The 18,677-nt window shown below is 42.2% G+C and overlaps 1 protein-coding gene across 2 annotated transcripts in view; it reads left to right on the top strand.

The window, feature by feature from the left end:
- ZNF366 (zinc finger protein 366) overlaps window positions 1-18,379 on the top strand; it is a 30,803-nt gene extending 12,424 nt beyond the window's left edge. For both annotated transcript variants that reach the window (XM_083703049.1, XM_083703050.1), the window contains exons 2-6: window positions 2,831-2,899; window positions 3,708-5,029; window positions 5,998-6,189; window positions 14,404-14,578; window positions 16,093-18,379. In XM_083703049.1, the coding sequence (XP_083559175.1) occupies window positions 3,719-5,029; window positions 5,998-6,189; window positions 14,404-14,578; window positions 16,093-16,610 (2,196 nt within the window). In that variant the 5' untranslated portion in view covers window positions 2,831-2,899; window positions 3,708-3,718 and the 3' untranslated portion in view covers window positions 16,611-18,379. The remainder of the gene's footprint in view (window positions 1-2,830; window positions 2,900-3,707; window positions 5,030-5,997; window positions 6,190-14,403; window positions 14,579-16,092) is intronic.
- The last annotated feature ends 298 nt before the right edge of the window (window positions 18,380-18,677 follow it).

The raw sequence follows: 18,677 nt of genomic DNA, 5'->3' as shown, positions 1-18,677 counted from the left end.
GCCAAAATGTCTGTTTTGGGTAAAATTGCATACAAAGATGTGAGCCTTGGGAGAAAAGTGCACTAAAATGCTGCAAATATTATGTGGAAATGTGGAGAGCTGAACTTAAATGTGGAAAAACAACCAGAGAGAAACCAAAACTGACCTATTAATCTGTCCCCAATTGGGACCTAGAGGTTTTCCTGTAGGAGCAGAAGTCTATACCAAGGTCCTTCATTCATTGGCCTTACAGAGACGCTGATTTAATCAGGTGAAAGTCTAATTTCCGCAGGTGAAATTTGTTCATTTTACGTTTTGCTTGGTTTCCACTTCCAAGTTTATTTTAATCTGAAAGAGTATATTTCTCTGTGGTTCCCAGGATTCTGCTCAGTGACCTTCTGATATTGGCATGTTGCCAAATATAACCTCACAGTGACATTCTGGTCTCTCTGGGGCAGCTGGGTTCTAAGCATTCTGCAGCTCTGGGGAAGTTAGGACCTAGACATAGCATGGTGGCTTTGAAAGACTAAAGCAATGGGAATGAATAAAAATAAGACTTCAGATGTTTTTTATAGAAACAATGTATTGGGTGTGCCGCTGATGCCATATAGGTGCTCATTTTGAGCTGACAGGTTTGTCCCGTGTAAAATATAGAAGGGCATTGTTGGCAAATGATGGCATTGGCAATTAAGCAGGTGAAAGAACCCCCTGATGTGAATGGCTTTTTTTCAGTCCTGCAATATTGCTCCTCAAGTAGAAATGGAGACCAAGTTGGCATCCGCGTGTGTCACGGAGACTAATACAGTGGTACCTCGGGTTAAGAACTTAATTCGTTCTGGAGGTCCGTTCTTAACCTGAAACTGTTCTTAACCTGAGGTACCACTTTAGCTAATGGGGCCTGCTGCTGCTGCCGCACGATTTCCGTTCTCATCCTGAAGCAAAGTTCTTAACCCAAGGTACTATTTCTGGGTTAGCGGAGTCTGTAACCTGAAGCTTCTGTAACCCGAGGTACCACTGTACAGCTACCTCCCCTAGAAATTGTTAGCATGGATATAGTGAGCACCTCAGAAACTTAGTCAGATTGTGAGAATCAATTGGATACAGTTGTTTCTAGATGTTCAGAAAGGAGGTTGCACTACCAATACTGCTGCTCAGTATGTCAAAAATTAACAGTGTAGTTCTAAGCACATAACTTCCACTGAACTATTGGTATTAGATAGGCACCTTCATTGCCCTTTTTTCAGTACTGCTAAAAACTATTTTGTTTAGGCAAGGTTACAGAGACATGCAGTTTTATTGTGTCCAATTTGTTTTTCAAATACGTTGATTTTTATCTATATTTTGATAATTTTATTATTTAAAGTATGTTTATATTGCTATTCTTTTTTTAAAAAATACCACTTTATGTAAATTGCTTAGAGGTTACTATTTTTAGTATTAAGTGGTATATAAATCTTGTTAGAGAAATAGATTATTAAAATGTGCTAATTAGGGCTTATAATAGTATAGTAAGGCTGCTTAGGATTGTGCTGCTCATCACAGAACTTTTTGTGTGTAGAAATAGCAGGCCAAAAAAAGCTGATGCAGAGATGAAAAAAAAAAGGAATGTGGGGGGACTGAAAACTGAAAATGAATGGCTTCAGTCATCCTAATGTTGATTAGATAAACGTATAGCCAGATGAAGACGAAGATACAAAGGGGAAAACTCTAGTACTTTGTAGTAGTAAACTGCTTTGAATATAAGAGATCTACTTCTGAATAACCACTTTAGGCCTGAATGTCACTGACACTTGGGAGGATGCTATACTTGTTTTAATATTTAGCCGTGTCCAGAATTTGGTTAAAGGTGTCAGTGTTAGCAAACCGCTTTGGGAAAGTGGCCACAACACTTTCAATTTCAATATATATGAATGAGTGAGAAATTGCCTAGAAAATTCAACATTATCTTTTCCAACCGGAAAGTTGTTGAGCTTCTTTTAGACAAACCTCAAATTTATTGAGCCTTTGTACGCCGAATCCACCTTCGAAATCCCAGTAATGTCCAGGAAAATCTGGACCTATGGCAGCCCTATTTTACCAAGAAGAGGAAATTTCATAACAGTGTGGGGATGAGAAAAATACAGTAAACATAAGTGGCTGATAAGCCAAACAAAAAGGGAATCAGCCTCATTCCCAGAGAAGTAAAGGGTAGCCAATATAGTCAGGATTAATACCATAAAGAAAAAAAGTGGGCCAGTAAAACTGCAAGCCAAATAACTGAGCAGCTAGAACAGCCTTAATTGTGTGGATGCAGATAACATGCGCTTTGAAAAATGTAAACAGCAGGCGTAGGTAAAGCTGAGAAGCTTTGTGATGACAGAGTTTGGGGAGGGAGAGTTTCACCTTTCTGCCCTTACCAGAGTGTTGTTGTGAGTGTGCATGTGTGGCTTGTGATGAGTGCAGTGCATACATGACAATTTTGGGCTCCACCACCACTGCTGGGATGTGGGAGGGTTGGCCACAACCTTGCATGTGGACCTAAGGGAGAAAAAGGCTAGCACCCCCCCACCCCCACCCTGATATATAGGGTGGAACGTCTGAGAAAGGAACATGTAGCACTCATTTGCATTTCACAGTCCAACAAAAAACATACAGCCACTGTAGCATTGTGCCTTATGCCTTTCTTCAAAACCTTTTAACAAGTATTGGGGGTGGGGTGGGGGGAGAAACAAGAGAGCACACCGTGTCCTGAGACAATTTTATTATTGCTTCCGTCTTTGCACCATAAAACAGTAACAGAACGTCGAGCATAAAACGACTGTCACAACTATAACACAGTTTAAAGAATGATTGTTCTCTATCTATTCCTTAGACACAAATGCCTCCTGGAGCCTGTGCAGATGCATTTAAAGCAGATTTGGCACAAAGGAGATGAATTAATGTAAGTACAAATCCTACAGTATTGATTCTTATGCTAAATGCACATTTCTTCAATGGACATTGTACATTAGGGCAAAGAGCTAATGCACACTCCAGGCTTGATTTAAATTGCTGGACAAAGAACAGCAGAACCCAGACATTGAAGGAATATCAGATGGCTCCAAATCAGGGCACTGCGGGTGTTGATTCAGCACCAGCAAGACTGCCTCCTGGGACCAGGCAGAATCAGGTCACAGACACATAGAAAGCTGCCTTATACCCAGTCCATCAGGCTAAGTATTGTATATAATGAGTGTCAGCAGCTCTCCAGAATCCTAGAGAGGGCTCTTTCCTAGCCTACCTGACGATGCTAGGGATTGAACCCAGGACCTTCTGCATACAAAGTGTGAGCTCTACCACAGAGTTGCAAACTAACAATGAGTGTAGAAGTCTTCCAGGGTGCTTTATTCCTCCTTCTGCTAGCATAGCCAACCAAACTGCCTATTTTCCTGGGATTCCAGCCAATTAGAATTTTAAGGTCTGGCTGGACTGTCATCTTCTTGGCTCATGAGCAGAACAGGAAGAAAAAAGTCAGAAAAACTCCTGCACCCCTTAGTGCAGATGTGTACTGGACTGGATATGGGTGCTGCTCAATGCTTGAAAGAAATACATTTGTGCATGTTCAGCGTGCTCTAGAGCGAGCTCCCACCATTCAAATTGGAACTCTGGGGCTTCTACTTGAACACCAAAAGGCCCAGTCATTAAAGTTAAATATGGTGTAAAGAAAGAGAACAAGAGTGAATTTAAAAACGTTTACTTTTTATTTAAAGGAAGCTAGAGTATGCAAGAGGAATTAAATGTGATGAAGAAAGAGGAAGCTCCCTGCAATATGGATGCCATGCAAACCCTTCCCTTTCCCCACTGCTTGGACCCCGTTGTGAAGTCAGACGTAGCTTCACCCCTCAATGAAGAATTCAGAGCACAGCTTGCCCAGTTTGGATATGGCCCTTCCCCTGCAGAACTGCAGAACGTCCAGGGCTCCTTAGAAGGGGGATCTCGCAAGCGTAAAAGCATGCCCACGAAAATGCCCTCTGCCATCTTACCGGGAGAGCCCACCTCCCCGTCGCACAGGTCTGAAGACATCCCCACTGCAGGTTCTCCTGACCTCCCTTTAATATTCCAGCACCACCACACACAGCCAAACTACAATGCCCACATGATTGACCTGTGCAACATTGGCTTTCAGTTCTACAGAACCTTGGAACACTTTGGAGCACAGCCTATCAAGGAAGAACCCATCAAGCCTAATGTGCTCTGGCCCGGACCTGCCCCGTTTCTGCAGGTGCCCTATCCATACTATCCTAAAGTTCACCCTTCTATGATGTTTCCATTTCTTATGCCCCCAGATTTTCATTTCAGGAGCCCTTTCCCACTGAAAAGGCCTCCGGAGCCTCCCTTCTCCCGAAGGACGGAGTTAGGGGAACAAGCTGAAAGTAAACAAAAGGTGGAGAGGGTGGATGTCAACATTCAGATCGATGACAGCTATTACGTCGATGTGGGAGGGGAACAAAAGCGCTGGCAGTGTCCCATGTGCGACAAGTCCTACACTTCCAAATACAACCTGGTCACCCACATTCTGGGGCATAGCGGCATCAAGCCGCACGCTTGCTCTCGCTGCGGCAAGCTTTTCAAGCAGCTGAGCCACTTGCACACCCACATGCTCACCCACCAGGGCACCCGGCCTCACAAATGCCAAGTGTGCCACAAGGCCTTCACCCAAACCAGCCACCTGAAGAGACACATGATGCAACACAGCGACGTCAAGCCTTACAGCTGCAGGATCTGCGGGAGAGGTTTTGCCTACCCCAGCGAGCTGAAAGCCCATGAGTCCAAGCATGAGAGCGGCCGGGAGAATATTTGCATTGAGTGCGGCCTTGACTTCCCTACCTTGGCTCAGCTGAAGAGGCACCTGACCACCCATCGAGGCCCTATACAGTACAACTGCACAGAGTGTGATAAGACCTTCCAGTATCCAAGCCAGCTGCAGAATCACATGATGAAGCACAAGGACATCCGCCCGTACATCTGCACCGAATGCGGCATGGAGTTTGTTCAGCCCCATCACCTCAAGCAGCACTCCTTGACTCATAAGGTAAGTCAGTGTCGGTGATCCCTGTCGCAGATATTCATATTGTGTAGCTTGAAGTGGCCGGATGCCTAAAAAATGGCTCAGGACTTGTTGCTTCCTGTTGTAACAATTGTTTTATCAACATTTATCTTCTGAACCATGAAAATAAAACAGCAAGAAAAACCCACTGCCCTAAAACTGGTTCTTTTTGGAGCGAAACATCATCCAGAGCCATTCAATATTATTCAAAACTTTACTTGCAGAACTTTCTTCAAAACAGAATAAAAATATCAAAGATACATCCAAACAGTCCCATAAAATATATGCTTATTCAAGTATAGGTTCAGTCTCTTCTTAAAAGTAGCTTTAAACAGGATTGAGATCAAAACTTTGTCTCTCCTCCATTCCAGCCTCCATTCCAGCCTGAGGCTGTGTGCTCCTGGAGAGCCATTTACACATCCTTACTCCACGGAGCCTGGGAACAAAGATTCTAGCCACCACCCTTCCAAGATGGCGGATTTGCAATTCAATAGCCTCCCATGTGATCTAAATTTAAACACTTCATGATAGCTACCAGAGAGCAATTGTCAACTCGTGAAGCAGCTCATAGGGCTCTTCTTGCTTTTCTTTAGCTTCAATGGAATTTTCCACTTAAACCCTTTCAGCAACACACATAGGCATTCTCCATTTCAGTGTCAGTTAAACAATTATACTTAACAATTCCCAACTGGTGTGCTATAGGTACCTTATTGGTGAGCTGCTAAATGTACCTGCATTTGAACCAGCGATGGCAAACTACAACTCCTACCATCCTGACTATTGGCTATGCTAGCTGGGGCTGATGGGAGTTGAAGTGCAACAACACATTTAATGAAAAGACAAGGAAAGGATGTGGCAGATGGTCATTCCCACTAAAGTGAGAAATCGGGAATTGCTGTGCAGGTCTTAAAATAGCTATATGTTTCAGTTTCCTTGTTGTTCTGTTTTTCAAGGGTGTGAAGGAGCACAAGTGTGGGATCTGTGGCCGAGAGTTCACGCTACTCGCTAATATGAAGAGGCACGTATTAATTCACACCAACATCAGGGCCTACCAGTGCCATTTGTGCTTCAAGAGCTTCGTGCAGAAACAGACGCTCAAAGCCCATATGATTGTCCACTCAGATGTCAAGCCCTTCAAATGTAAGGTGAGCCCTTCAAAGAGAGACAACCCAGTCGAACGGAATGGCACCCAAGTAGAAGGCAGTCCAGTAGAAGGCATGGCGAATAAAAATAGGAATGCCTTGTGCAGTAAATAGCAAAGTTGTAAAATAATGTCTGTAGGTAGAACTCTTGACCGAATCCCCGTAGCTTCCATAGTAATTCAACCAGGTGAAAACTGGCAAGTGATTGTATTGTTTTTATTTATTTGTACGCCGCCCTTCATCCAAAGATCTCAGGCGGTTCACAACACAAAAACACAAGATAAAAACACAAAATACATAACAAAAACAATAGTAGTAATATAACCTGAGACTCCATTTTGGCTCCTCAGCAGAAAATATGGGTTTAATTAATGAATTGGTTATGTATCTTATCACACTTTTCAGGAAAATATACTCACAAAGTGGAACACATAAAGCCAAACAACTTATCAAATAACCGTATGAAATCTACATTGTGTTTTGTTTTCATTTCATTACATCTATGTCCTTCCTTCCACTACTGAGCCCAAGATGCTTCTCTGTGTGTAAAGGCATAATAATAAATTCAATAGCTTTGCCACCCTTTTGTGATGCCCAAGTCTGCTTTATTAAACCTAACTGAACACTTAGTCCCTTAAAAAGAGGGACATTTCCATATTTGAGAAGAGACTAATTCTTGACAGCTCTTAAGAGTTAAGACAACCTATGGTATTATTCATCACCATAAATGGGCCATTCCTAAATCTTAATAGAGTTTTCACAGACAATAAATACTAAAAGAACCTTAGAATTTGTTCCACGTCGCTGGTGTAAATGCTGTTTAAGAGAGACAGAAAGCAAAAAGACAGCCAGATTTCAGCTGAATGTGTGTTCTGGTGTACATACTGTCTTTTTGATGGCAGGTGAAGTCTTTTCACTTTCACCAGACAATGGGATAGGTTATAATGTCCCAAATACTGCTGATGTTTGCATGGAAGCTCTTTTTTATTTTTGTGCAGAAGAGTCTGCTAACATGTGGACATCTAGAACCAGAGCCTGGAAGTGTGTTTGATGCCAGGGGCAGGACTAGGAGTGTTCCCCAATGGTCAGATTATGCCACATTTAGGCAAAGAGCATGTGAATGGGGTATAACAAACAACAGAATACCTCCATGCTGCTTTGTAATGTTTTGCCACTTTTGGAACGCTGGCTTACCGGTAGTTGTGTTCTTGTTTGCTTCTCATGCCCTTCGTTCAAATGAGGAAGCTTTGAAGCTCAACTGTTAGGCTTGATCCTTTTTTTATTTCCTTTCAGTTTTATTCCTCATCTCGAGATTGCACTTTCACAGCACTTAGTATAATTGCTCATCTGCTGATGATAAATATATCTGACATTTGCATAGCACATTTCATCCCAAAGGGAGGTCAAGGATGCTTAACAATTTGATATACTGGCTAAACACATGAATCAATCCATGCGTGCGGAAGGTTTTTTTGTTTGTTTTTTATCAGAACCCAATACAAATGATGCTCAGACCTTAAGGCTGGGTGTATATTAACAAGATTGGATAGGGTGTTATCATTTTTCAAACAGGATAAAGGAAATTAGTTAAACTCCCACTTAATCTGCACTGCAGGGTCATTAAACTCCCAGAATTGGGTATCTGCTGCTTCATGAGACTAGCCAAAGCTTTGCTCTGAGCTGCAGGAGAAGAACACACTGGTGCAATCCTGCACCTTATCTCCATTGCTCAGCTGCCCCCTTAGCTGGGAATTCCATCAAGGTACACTGCCGCTTCAGCCCATATTATTTGCTATGGTAGCCTTTGCCAACCCGGTGCCTTCTAGATATTTTGGATTATAACTCCCATCAATCCCATCCAGACCAGTGTATGTGCATAGACTATATTGCTCCAGGGATCAGCTGGAATGTGTTCTTTCTGTTGTGTGATGGAAGAGGCACTCACAACTTCTGCATGATCCACAGTTTGGAGCCATTTGGGAAGTGGTGCAGTGTTTATGCAGGGAATATATATTAAGAGAAAGCGAGTGTAAAAATGCATATACTTGTGAAAACAACATACAGAAATGCATTACAGTATATGATGTAAACTTGCTGGGGAAAATTGCACGGGAAAATGCGTATATTAAGGGAAATGCACACTTAAATGGTGGTGAATTTTTTTGAGGACTTAAAATAAATAAATGCAACCCTATGCAGGAAACTGCCAAGCTGAATTTTAGACTGAGAAACTGAAAGAAACTGGAATTTGAATAGATCTGTACATTCCTAGACCCAGCCAGCATGGCCAGTGATGAATAAGGATTAGAGTTGTAATCCAACAACATCTGAAGTGTCCCAAACACCCCTTCCCTGCACCGTAAGAATGTAAGAAGAGCCTGTCAGATCAGGCCCTTCTAGACCAGCACCTTCTTCCCACAATGGACAACCAGATGCCTGTGGGAAACCTGTAAGCAGAACCCTAGGATAAGAGCACTCTCCCCTCCTGTTGATTCCAGGAACTGGTATTCAGAAGCATTAATGCCTTGATCTATGGAGGAAAAAGGGACACGGGTGGTGCTGTGGATTAAACCACAGAGCCTAGGACTTGCCGATCAGAAGGTCGGCGGTTCAAATCCCCATGACGGGGTGAGCTCCCATTGCTCGGTCCCAGCTCCTGCCATTCTAGCAGTTCAAAAGCAGGTCAAAGTGCAAGTTAATAAATAGGTACCGCTCTGGTTCGCCAGAAGCGGCTTAGTCATGCTGGCCACATGACCCGGAAGCTGTATGCTGGCTCCCTCGGCTAGTAAAGCGAGATGAGCGCCGCAACCCCAGAGTCGGCCACGACTGGACCTAATGGTCAGGGGTCCCTTTACCTTTAGCTATGGAGGGAAAACATAGTCATCGTGGCTAGTAATAATCAATAGCCTTCTCCTCATGAATCTGTCTAATCCTTCTCTTAAGTCATCCAAATTGGAGGTCGTCTTTGCTTCCTGCAGGCGTGAGTTCCACAGTTTAACCTGCGCCCTGGGAAGAAATACTTTCTTTTATCTGTCCTGAATCTTCAAGCATTCATCTTCATTGGATGTCCATGAGTTCTGGCGTTTCGAGAGGAGAAAACCTTTTGTGCATATTTTTTATGAATGTCTATCATGTCACCTTTTCTCTAAAACACGCCCATTTCTCAGGGCATAAAAGAATACTCCACTTGTATTCCCAGGACTGGGTTCATGTTAAATCCTGAGCGTCCTGTTCCAGACAGGGAGCTTATAAAGTGATAAAATAAATGAATGGCTAAACAAATAAATCAGAAGGAAAACAAGGGAGCGGAGAATCAGACTGATCAGCTTTTCGGGGCTCTTCCTCTCCTGGACTTTAAGAACCTCCTAAGGAGTTTGGGCTCCATTAAGCTTCTTTGGCTGGCATTCAGTGAGTTAAGGCAATGACCAGATAGCCGCTGTTTTGGCAACAGGCTCCTCCTCAGCAGAAGGAAGGATATAGCTGTACGAACCGCTTGCTTAACAATGGCCTGCATGTCCCCAGGGAATGGCCTGCAAATAGATTTCATCTTGCTTTCTCTTGTACTTTTCAGAGCTTCCTGTTTTCTCACGGCTCTTTTGGACAGTTTACAGTCTTTCTCCTGCTCTCTCTCTCTCTTACTTTCAGGAAAGGAACACCCTTCTTATTAAACCTTCTTTAAAAAAAAAGAAGGAAAGAAAGAAAAAAGGCTACAAAGGAAGGGCAACACAGCAGTGGCCTTTCTGCCTCATGGCAGGCTGCATTTTCTTGGCCTTGTTTCTCGGGGGGGGGGGGGGACACCCGTCTTTCCTACAGAGCTAATCATGGGCACACAGAAGCCATACTTGGCTTGAGAGGAGAAGAAAGTCTTTGCCACTCATGTTTCCTCAGCCACAGAGCTGTTTCTCTCTCAGAAGCCCTGCTGCCTACTGTCTTTTGAGGCAAGTCAATCTAGATATCTCAGTTCTTTATTTTTTAAAACAATTTCCTTACAGCTTTTGCTTCCAAGTAAAGATGGTGCTGTGGTCTAAACCACTGAGCCTTGGGCTTGCCGATCTAAAGGTCAGCAGTTCGAATCCCCGCAACGGGGTGAGCTCCCGTTGCTCGGTCCCTGCTCCTGCCAACCTAGCAGTTCGAAAGCACATCAAAGTGCAAGTAGATAAATAGGTACCACACCGGCGGGAAGGTAAACGATATTTCCATGTGCTGCTCTGGTTTCACCAGAAGTGGCTCAGTCATGCTGGCGACATGACCTGGAAAAACTGTCTGCAGACAAACGCCTGCTCCGTCAGCCAGTAAAGCGAGATGAGCACTGCAACCCCAGAGTCATTCGCGAATGGACTTAACTGTCAGGGGTCCCTTTACCTTTACCTTTACTAAAGGATGGGGAAGAAATTGGATCCAGTTCATGCTTAAAAAGGCAAACTTTCCCAATTCACACCTTACAAAACAAGGTGCAAACTGAAACCCAGTCACTTTTTGAAATTTGCACTTCCCCAGATTTTGCTGTGCAGTTTTCCAGCCAAGCAATGTGTGCTCATTTGCACATGCTGAATACAAATAGTACCAAAAAATAACACAAAATGCATTTTATTAGGAAAATTTGCTTTTGAAAAGGTGCACGTTTGGCAAAATTACGTAGAAATTGTTAACCTTAGGAGAAATTTGTGCCAATATTCTTATGAACTTTCAGGAGGAAGTATTTTAATATAAAAGTTGCACAAACTGATGTGGAAATTAAGATTGGAAAGATGAAAAACTGAAAGAAATTGAAATTGACCAATTTGCTCATCCCTACTTGTTGTTTTGCTAATACAAGGCTGCCACTGAAGCAGCTCTGAATCACATGATAATATTATAAAATCCTTTGCCATTGACTCACACCTTCTGTCAATGCTGCCAAAGACTTGCGCTTTGCACCTTGAAAATGAGTTACATTCAATCACTGTAACCTAAGTTAGGTGCTGCTATATTTTGCAAAGCCGCGCTCCTTTGTTACAGTTTCCTAAACGTTCCAAAAATCCATTGAGCAAGTCTGTAGCTATCTTACATTAAGGTTGTAATATTGTATATACTTCCTTGGGAGATAGTTCCACTGAATTCAGTGGGATCCATGCCCCAGTAGCTATGCATGGAATTATGCTGCAAGTGTTTTATGGGTTTTAGCCATTGCCATTATTATTATTATTATTATTATTATTATTATTATTATTATTATTTCCATTTAGAGATACTTACTATCTGATGATTTCAACATGGTTTACAACAGATAAACACACACAGACACATATGCATAAGAAGTGCAACAAAACCCATGTCAAATTATTTACCTGGGTGGGGGGAAATGAAACAAACTTTCTCTATGTAAGTCAGAAAGCATTCTGAGGCAGTATAATGTAAACTTTCAACCAACAAAATACACATTGTTCATACAACCACTCCATCCATCTTATTTGCTGTCCATTCCATGCAACCACTTCAGTCATTTGCTACCTCATGCATTATGTCTGCCAGTCAATCAGCCTTAGATGAGCTACTTGTACGCCAAGAATATTACAACCCACATACAAATGACTTGCAACCAAGCAAACACATGTAAGATACTCTCCCCACTAATGGAGTCATGCCTTTACACCCATTGGACCATCTGATACTTCACCCCCTTCTCTGAACTGAGAAGAGCCCAGTTTTATACCAGAGCAGGCTCTCACCCTGGGGTACAAAAGCTACTTCTACCCCCCTAATTCCTAACTACACAATTGATTTCAACATGGTACTGCTCAACCTCAGTTCCTGGTAAATAACCAATCAGCACTGGTGGCAGACACAAATAACTTAGCCATAAATGTGTCTTGAGTTACGCAGTGTGGACATACATCATATTTGACTGTCTAATCCTAAACAAAAAGAACTAGAACGTGGCAACTATGATAATTACTCATTTGTGACAGACCTGTCCTCCACAAATTTAAAGCCATCCAATCCAGTGTCTGGCAATGAATTACACACACAGTAGTGCATCCACATCTTGTGGTAGTAAAGAAAATCAAAGACAGCAATGAAATGATGCTGTTGTCTTAACAAGAGATGTTGTCTCACTTTGGTCAATTTCCCCCCGTTTTTGCAAATGATGGGTGCCCATCAGGCTTCATAGCTCTTTCTCTTTCCTAGTTTTTATGCCCTTTCATCTCTGCGTGCTTCACCTGCATAAGATTCCATAATCGTTTTTTAAATTTTCATTGTTTGTTTCATATCATGAATTCTGGCCATGTAACCAATGCTACATTTTGGTTCGTGTAATTTTAGTTATCTGACTACAGACATATGATATACATGTATGTATATGTTACAGCTTCAATGTGCACTCTCTCTCTCTGTGTGTGTGTGTGTGTGTGTGTGTGTAACTTTAAGCAGAAGTGACCCTTTTTTTCTCATTCACCACATGGATCACCTATACAAACCGAATTGATCAAAATCTTATATTGCTCCTGTGCATTTTTAACCCCACCCACCCCTCCTGCCAACAAGGAAGAGGAGGAGGCCATCTGCATGTTGTCAAACACATTTTCTCTCCAGCAAGACTTGGTGGGAGCTGTTGCCAGTCCTTACAAAAACTAGCTTCCTCCTCCAAAAAACAACAACAATTTAACTAAAATGAATATGAAAAATTTCAGTTTCCTATGCCCAACAATCCACAGAGAGATTTTCTGCCATAATGTTGGAACCTAAGGTGAAGAGTGGGTAATAAATGTATAAGCAATAACATGCCAATAATCTTTTCGTCTCCCTTCCTTCCCATGACATTCAAAAGTTTTGCTTCACAGCAAGGGCAAATAACTGCACACCCAAGAGAGCAAAGACAGTGTTAAGGACTCCTAGAAAAATGCTTGATAGATGGCAAAAGAATGGCTTTGGGTGGGGCTTCTCTGGGTCACCACCACATACAGAAGCATGACCAAATCTAGGATTAATGAAGAAATGGAGGCGTCGTGATGCCTGAAGAGGAAATACATAACCTTCCTCTTCATCTGTTTTATTTCCCTGCAGCATTCCAGACATTCTTTCCCTTGACAATAGGGGTCCTGATTCTGGCCACACTCATCTCAGTTTCATATGCCATCTCCTGGAAAGAGGCAGCTCTGCTCTTAGGATTAAGCTCTGCCTGTATATCTGACTGAATCTACAGAATTCCCCACAATCCCAGAGGCCATTTAAAACACTGCACTGCAGCAAACCTAGGTCTTCCCTCAAGTAGCCATAGCTAGATTAGCAGCATTTGCTTTAAAACACTTGCTTGTTATATTCGTATTTTGTATTTTTTTGTGATGCGGTTTAAAAATCTTAGCTACTTAGGTGCACTTCCAGTAGCTCAGCCTAATCCTCAGTGAGTGAGCATGGAAAGCCTTTAGCTCCTTCTGGGATGTCCCAAGGCATTTTGCTGCCTGACGCAGAGGACAAGATGGCACCCCATTCCATATTCCGAAGATGACTGGGTCAGCAGTCAAATCTTAATTTCACAGTTGTAACATGAATAGGGGCTCGATCCTTTAACATCTTGCCACCACTCCCCACCCCTTGACACCTGGTACCTGAGGCAGCTCACTCAGTCTGCCTCATGTTAGGGTCAGCCCTGCTTTCCAGAAGCTATGGCTGGAGCTATCCAGCAGCTATAGCTGAATTTTGGCCTGTTATAGAATGACTTCCACAAACTGGGTGCCTGGTTAAATCAAGTTTTATACATTCATTTATCAAATCTATATGCTACCCCACCCCACCTCAGTTCCTTGTGGTAGACTTGGGCTGTGTACACACTATACATTTAAAGCACAATTGAAACACATTCCTTCCCTCAGAGAACTGTGGACACTGTAGTTTATGCCTCACGCTTACAATTGCCAGCAACCCTTAACAAACTACAGCACCCAGAGTTCTTTGAGGGGAGAAAATGTGCTTTGAAAGTGTTTTAAATGTACATAGCCTTACATTGATGTGGGGCCTATTCATCCATAAACCCAGCTTTAAGGGAGGGATGGGATTGTTCTCCCGGTGGTTTTTAGGAAGAAGAAACTATTCGGATTTCCCCTGTAAGAACAGTCTATGATAAGCTGTAGAACTCTGAAGAAGTTGTCTCAGCTGCAAGGAGCTCTATCTCAAGAAAATAAAATGATCCCTGTGTATCTGCAGAATAAATCACTTTGATTGTCATTGGTCTTTTGACAGCTGTGCGGAAAGGAATTTAATCGAATGCATAATTTAATGGGGCACATGCACTTGCATTCAGACAGCAAGCCGTTCAAATGTCTCTACTGTCCCAGCAAATTCACCTTGAAGGGGAACCTCACCAGACACATGAAAGTCAAACACGGAGTGATGGAAAGAGGATTTCGGTCTCAAGGTAAATGACCAGCAAGCTGGGCTGATTTTTGCATTAGATTTAATAATTCCAAACTACTTATACAGTAGCATCTAAAAGGCAGTTTGCGTGTTTGTGTAACAGACCCAATTGTGTCCTGTTGTTGCACAGATAAAAGAAGACTGCATGACCCGGAAGCAATTAAGGGTCAGAGTTCATCATATAGGCTGCTCTGGTTTTTCAGGTGTTGAGATGACACTTAAAGGGTTGTCTGGTATTGTAGTAAATTATTGCAAGTCAGGCTCTGCATTGTCATATCTTCAGTTCAGGACCACAGCAGGCTTGATGCCAATATTGCGTTGTAAATTTTTAAAAATATATCTTGCATTTTATGTGAAGGAAAGCAACATGGATTTTCACCCACTCACCATGCAAAGGATGCTACTGTATTTATGCTGTGGCTCCGTGAATTGCTGCAGCTATAAAATCAAGCTGCTAGTATTACGGACATCACACCGCAATGCTTGGCTGAGGTAGCTGGATTTGACTGATAAAACTGAATGGTCTAAATTGGCTCCCAAATGTTAGAGCTCAGTCTGCTTTGTAGATTTGCCTACCCGTGTAATCAAGGTGGATGTCTAAATGGATGTTCTGATTAAGGCTGTCCAATAACTTTAGGAGTCGGACTTAGGAGTGGCCAGGATGGTACTATGGAGCCAACCTCCCAATATGTTGCTTCTTATCTGGATGGGGTAGCGTGGCAACAAGGCAAAGACTGTGTAGTCACAGCAGTGGAGCCAATCCAGCACTCCTGCCAGTGTGCTAATAATAATAATAATAATAATAATAATAATAATAATAATAGTAATTTATTTATACCCCGCCCATCTGGCTGGGTCTCCCCAGCTACCCTGGGTGGCTTCCAACAAAGTATTAAAATACAATGGTCTGTTAAACATTAAAAGCTTCCCTAAACATGCAGAACTATGGCAGAACAGGTTACAAATATCACCTTACTGATTCTCCCCTCCCCCCAAATCATACAGTTAGGCTGCTTCATCCCATCCCATGGGATTTCAGACTTAATAATCCAAAATATTAAGACTTATTTTTTTTAATGGGGAGGAGCCCTAAATCCCACTTCACATTGGTATGATGTTCACATTGCAAATTTAAAGAACACATTTGGGAATTGCTTGTTGAACAGAAAATTAAAGGTGTTCCGCAACCAATGCAACCATGACACCACTGCTGTGCTTTCATATGTCACGAAACTGGGCCTTTTCCATGGCAGTCTAAGCTGGTACTGAGTACTGCTGGGACAGATGCTATTTCCTCTGTGCTAGGGATGCCTAGCAGATCAGCAGGAAGCCCCCTTACCTCCCCCCTTCCATTATTTGCAAGATAAACAGATAGAAACAAAGGGACACAAGCTGAAATATTCATCCTAGAATCACAGCTCTGAGTTATTTTGATTATAAAGTGGGTGTAGGGCTGCAGATATATTTGCTAACACAATAATCTTTTTTTTTTTAATTAAAAAAAACCTCTTATAGGACATGGAAGGGAACGAATAAGAACCTCACAAACAGATGCCTCAAGGAGCCTGGAACAGGAAGAACCCTTTGACCTTTCCCAAAAAAGCCAAGGGAAAGGACTTTCATTTCACTCTGATGGGGAAAGTGCCAAAGGAAGCTCGTGTCATGAGGAAGATGAAGACAACTGCTATGGGGTGGAGCCGCAGAGCCCTGCCATGTACCACAGCAACAGCAAGCATGATTTTTCCAGCCAATCAGGACTCAAGATGAAAGACTTCAGAGAGTCGTACTGTGATGAGAAAGAGAAAATGCTGCATTCAAAATGTGAGGAGAGGAAAGAGAACAATGGGAACCAGAGCCGAGGAGAAAGAGACTTTGCAAATAATGATGGGAGGCATATGGGCTTTAGCCACTTTGAGAATAATAGACTCACTCAGTCTCTCTCTGACTACTTGTATTTTCAACATAGAAACAAGAGTTTGAAGGAGCTGCTGGAAAGGAAAATGGAAAAGCAAACTGTTTTTCTGGGTATCTAAAAGGACACATGTAAACCTAAGCGCTGGGAAAAAGAGGTTCCTTCATAGTTTTCATTACCATGAGCTGTAACCTAACAATACTGGCAAATGATGAAAAAGAGAATAAGCTTAAATAATTTAAGGCAATTTTCATCCGTCATTCACTTGTCCCTATTTTTATACAATAATGTCATAGATACAATGATGTCATATATAGCAGTCTAGTCTATAAGCTTCTTTCCAATAATTTCCCCCAACATTCTGACCTGGTCCATGCATGCCGCAGAGTGAAATGAACGAGTCCTGGAATAGTGGAATAGATTGCATATGAGGCATCATATGATTTTAATGTTCTCCTGGATGTGCTGTAACCTTTTGTTGTTGTTGTTTTATTTACTTAAAGATATTGGCTATTCCATATTTTTGCTCTAACTTCCTGGTGTTTTAACTGTCAGGTGTACCTTCCAGGATTCAAGTTCTGCTTGAGGAATTCCCTTGGGCATCTGGTTGGCCACTGTGAAAACAGGATGCTGGACTAGATTCTTCTTAAGTTTTTATGGTTAATGGAAATTTGAGCTTGCAGACCTGTGAGTGGCTTTGCATTCCCTCACAGCAACACTGCTACAGAACTACCGTACTGTTTAGCATTCTTCATGGGAAGCCATGGTGGTGTGAAACCAGCAGAAGTCAGTAATGTAGATATGGCCTTAGAGAAACATCTGAAGCGCTCAGCAAATTCAGAATGCTTTACCTAAGAGCAGGCGGTACATAACACAGAGATTCTGGGAAGCTAAGTAGGATTCTGCAAGGTACAGCAGAATAGAGCAGACAAATGGAAAACTCAAAGGAAATATTGATCATAGCTCATGATGAAAGGATGTGGCTAGGACAACAAAGGGTATCAGTATCATGATGATCAATTAACAAATGGGTTTGGCCTTAGAATAGCTGACTCAGGAGAGCTCAGATGCACTTGGAGACTGGTAAAAAATAAAGATCACCTGGGTCCACTGTAAACTGCTATGCAATACAAAGGCAGACTTCTGATTATTTGAAGTATATCAACATTTTTTTAGGATCTCCCATTATGTGATAAAAGATCAGGCAGGTCCCAATTAATTTCAGTATGAATTTACTCTGGTTATAACTTTGTCCCTTGCTCCCCTGCTCCCCTGCTCTCCTCAACATGTTATTTCTAAGTTATTTGTCTCAGTCTGTTGCAGCCTCTTCTCTTCTCTTCTCTTCTCTTCTCTTCTCTTCTCTTCTCGAGACCTTTGTGCTGGTTCCAGTTTCTTTGCATCTTCCTGTTTCCATAGTGTTGCTCCATTTGGCTGCTGATCATGGGGGGGGGGGGTTTACCTGCAGCCAGGTCCCCTCAGCCCCAGCCTTCATGTCCGATGGCCAGATGAGTTCAGATAAGGTGGGAGTTCCAAACATCTGGAGAGCCACCGGTCCCTCATCCCTGCTGTAGACGGTGCAAATCTGAAAAGTGCAATTTAAAATATAGTATTTATTATGCCAAGGAGAGTATTTAATAAAGTCTTGCCAGGTGTACAATAACACATTGCATCTGCTTAGCTGAATAGGAAATAGCAGCATTAACAGTATGTATTCTTGTATCTGTGCATTGATTTGTGTGTGTGTGTGTGTGTGTGTGTGTGTTTTAAACAACACCTGACAAGTGGGATCCAACCAGTATATTTCTTGACAGCCAGTAACTCATCTGAAATGTTACATGTCAAATATATTTTGTTAATTTAAAACAAACAAATAAATATATATCAAAGGTGCTGCTGTAGTTTTCATCAAGCCCTCCCAGAAATTTCAATTGTCTCTGTCCTGATAAAACAACTGGGCCACGTTTCTCATGGTTATACTCTTACATGCTGCTCCCTACTTTCCCAGTTGGGAGATGTTCCGGGGCAGCACTTACCTGGTTATTTGGCGGTTATTTTTTTAAAAATATATGAATTTATTTACAAATATATAGGATGGGTATAGGTGGACTTCTACAATCAGCAAATCAACTGCCTACACCATAACTGTTATAGTTACTTGGTTGCAATGAGGGCCCTGTTTTTGTCACAC

The sequence above is a fragment of the Podarcis gaigeae genome (genome assembly GCF_964106915.1).
Source record: "Podarcis gaigeae genome assembly, chromosome: 11".
In the NCBI taxonomy this organism is placed as follows: domain Eukaryota; kingdom Metazoa; phylum Chordata; class Lepidosauria; order Squamata; family Lacertidae; genus Podarcis; species Podarcis gaigeae.
This window is presented reverse-complemented; position numbering and strand designations above follow the sequence as displayed.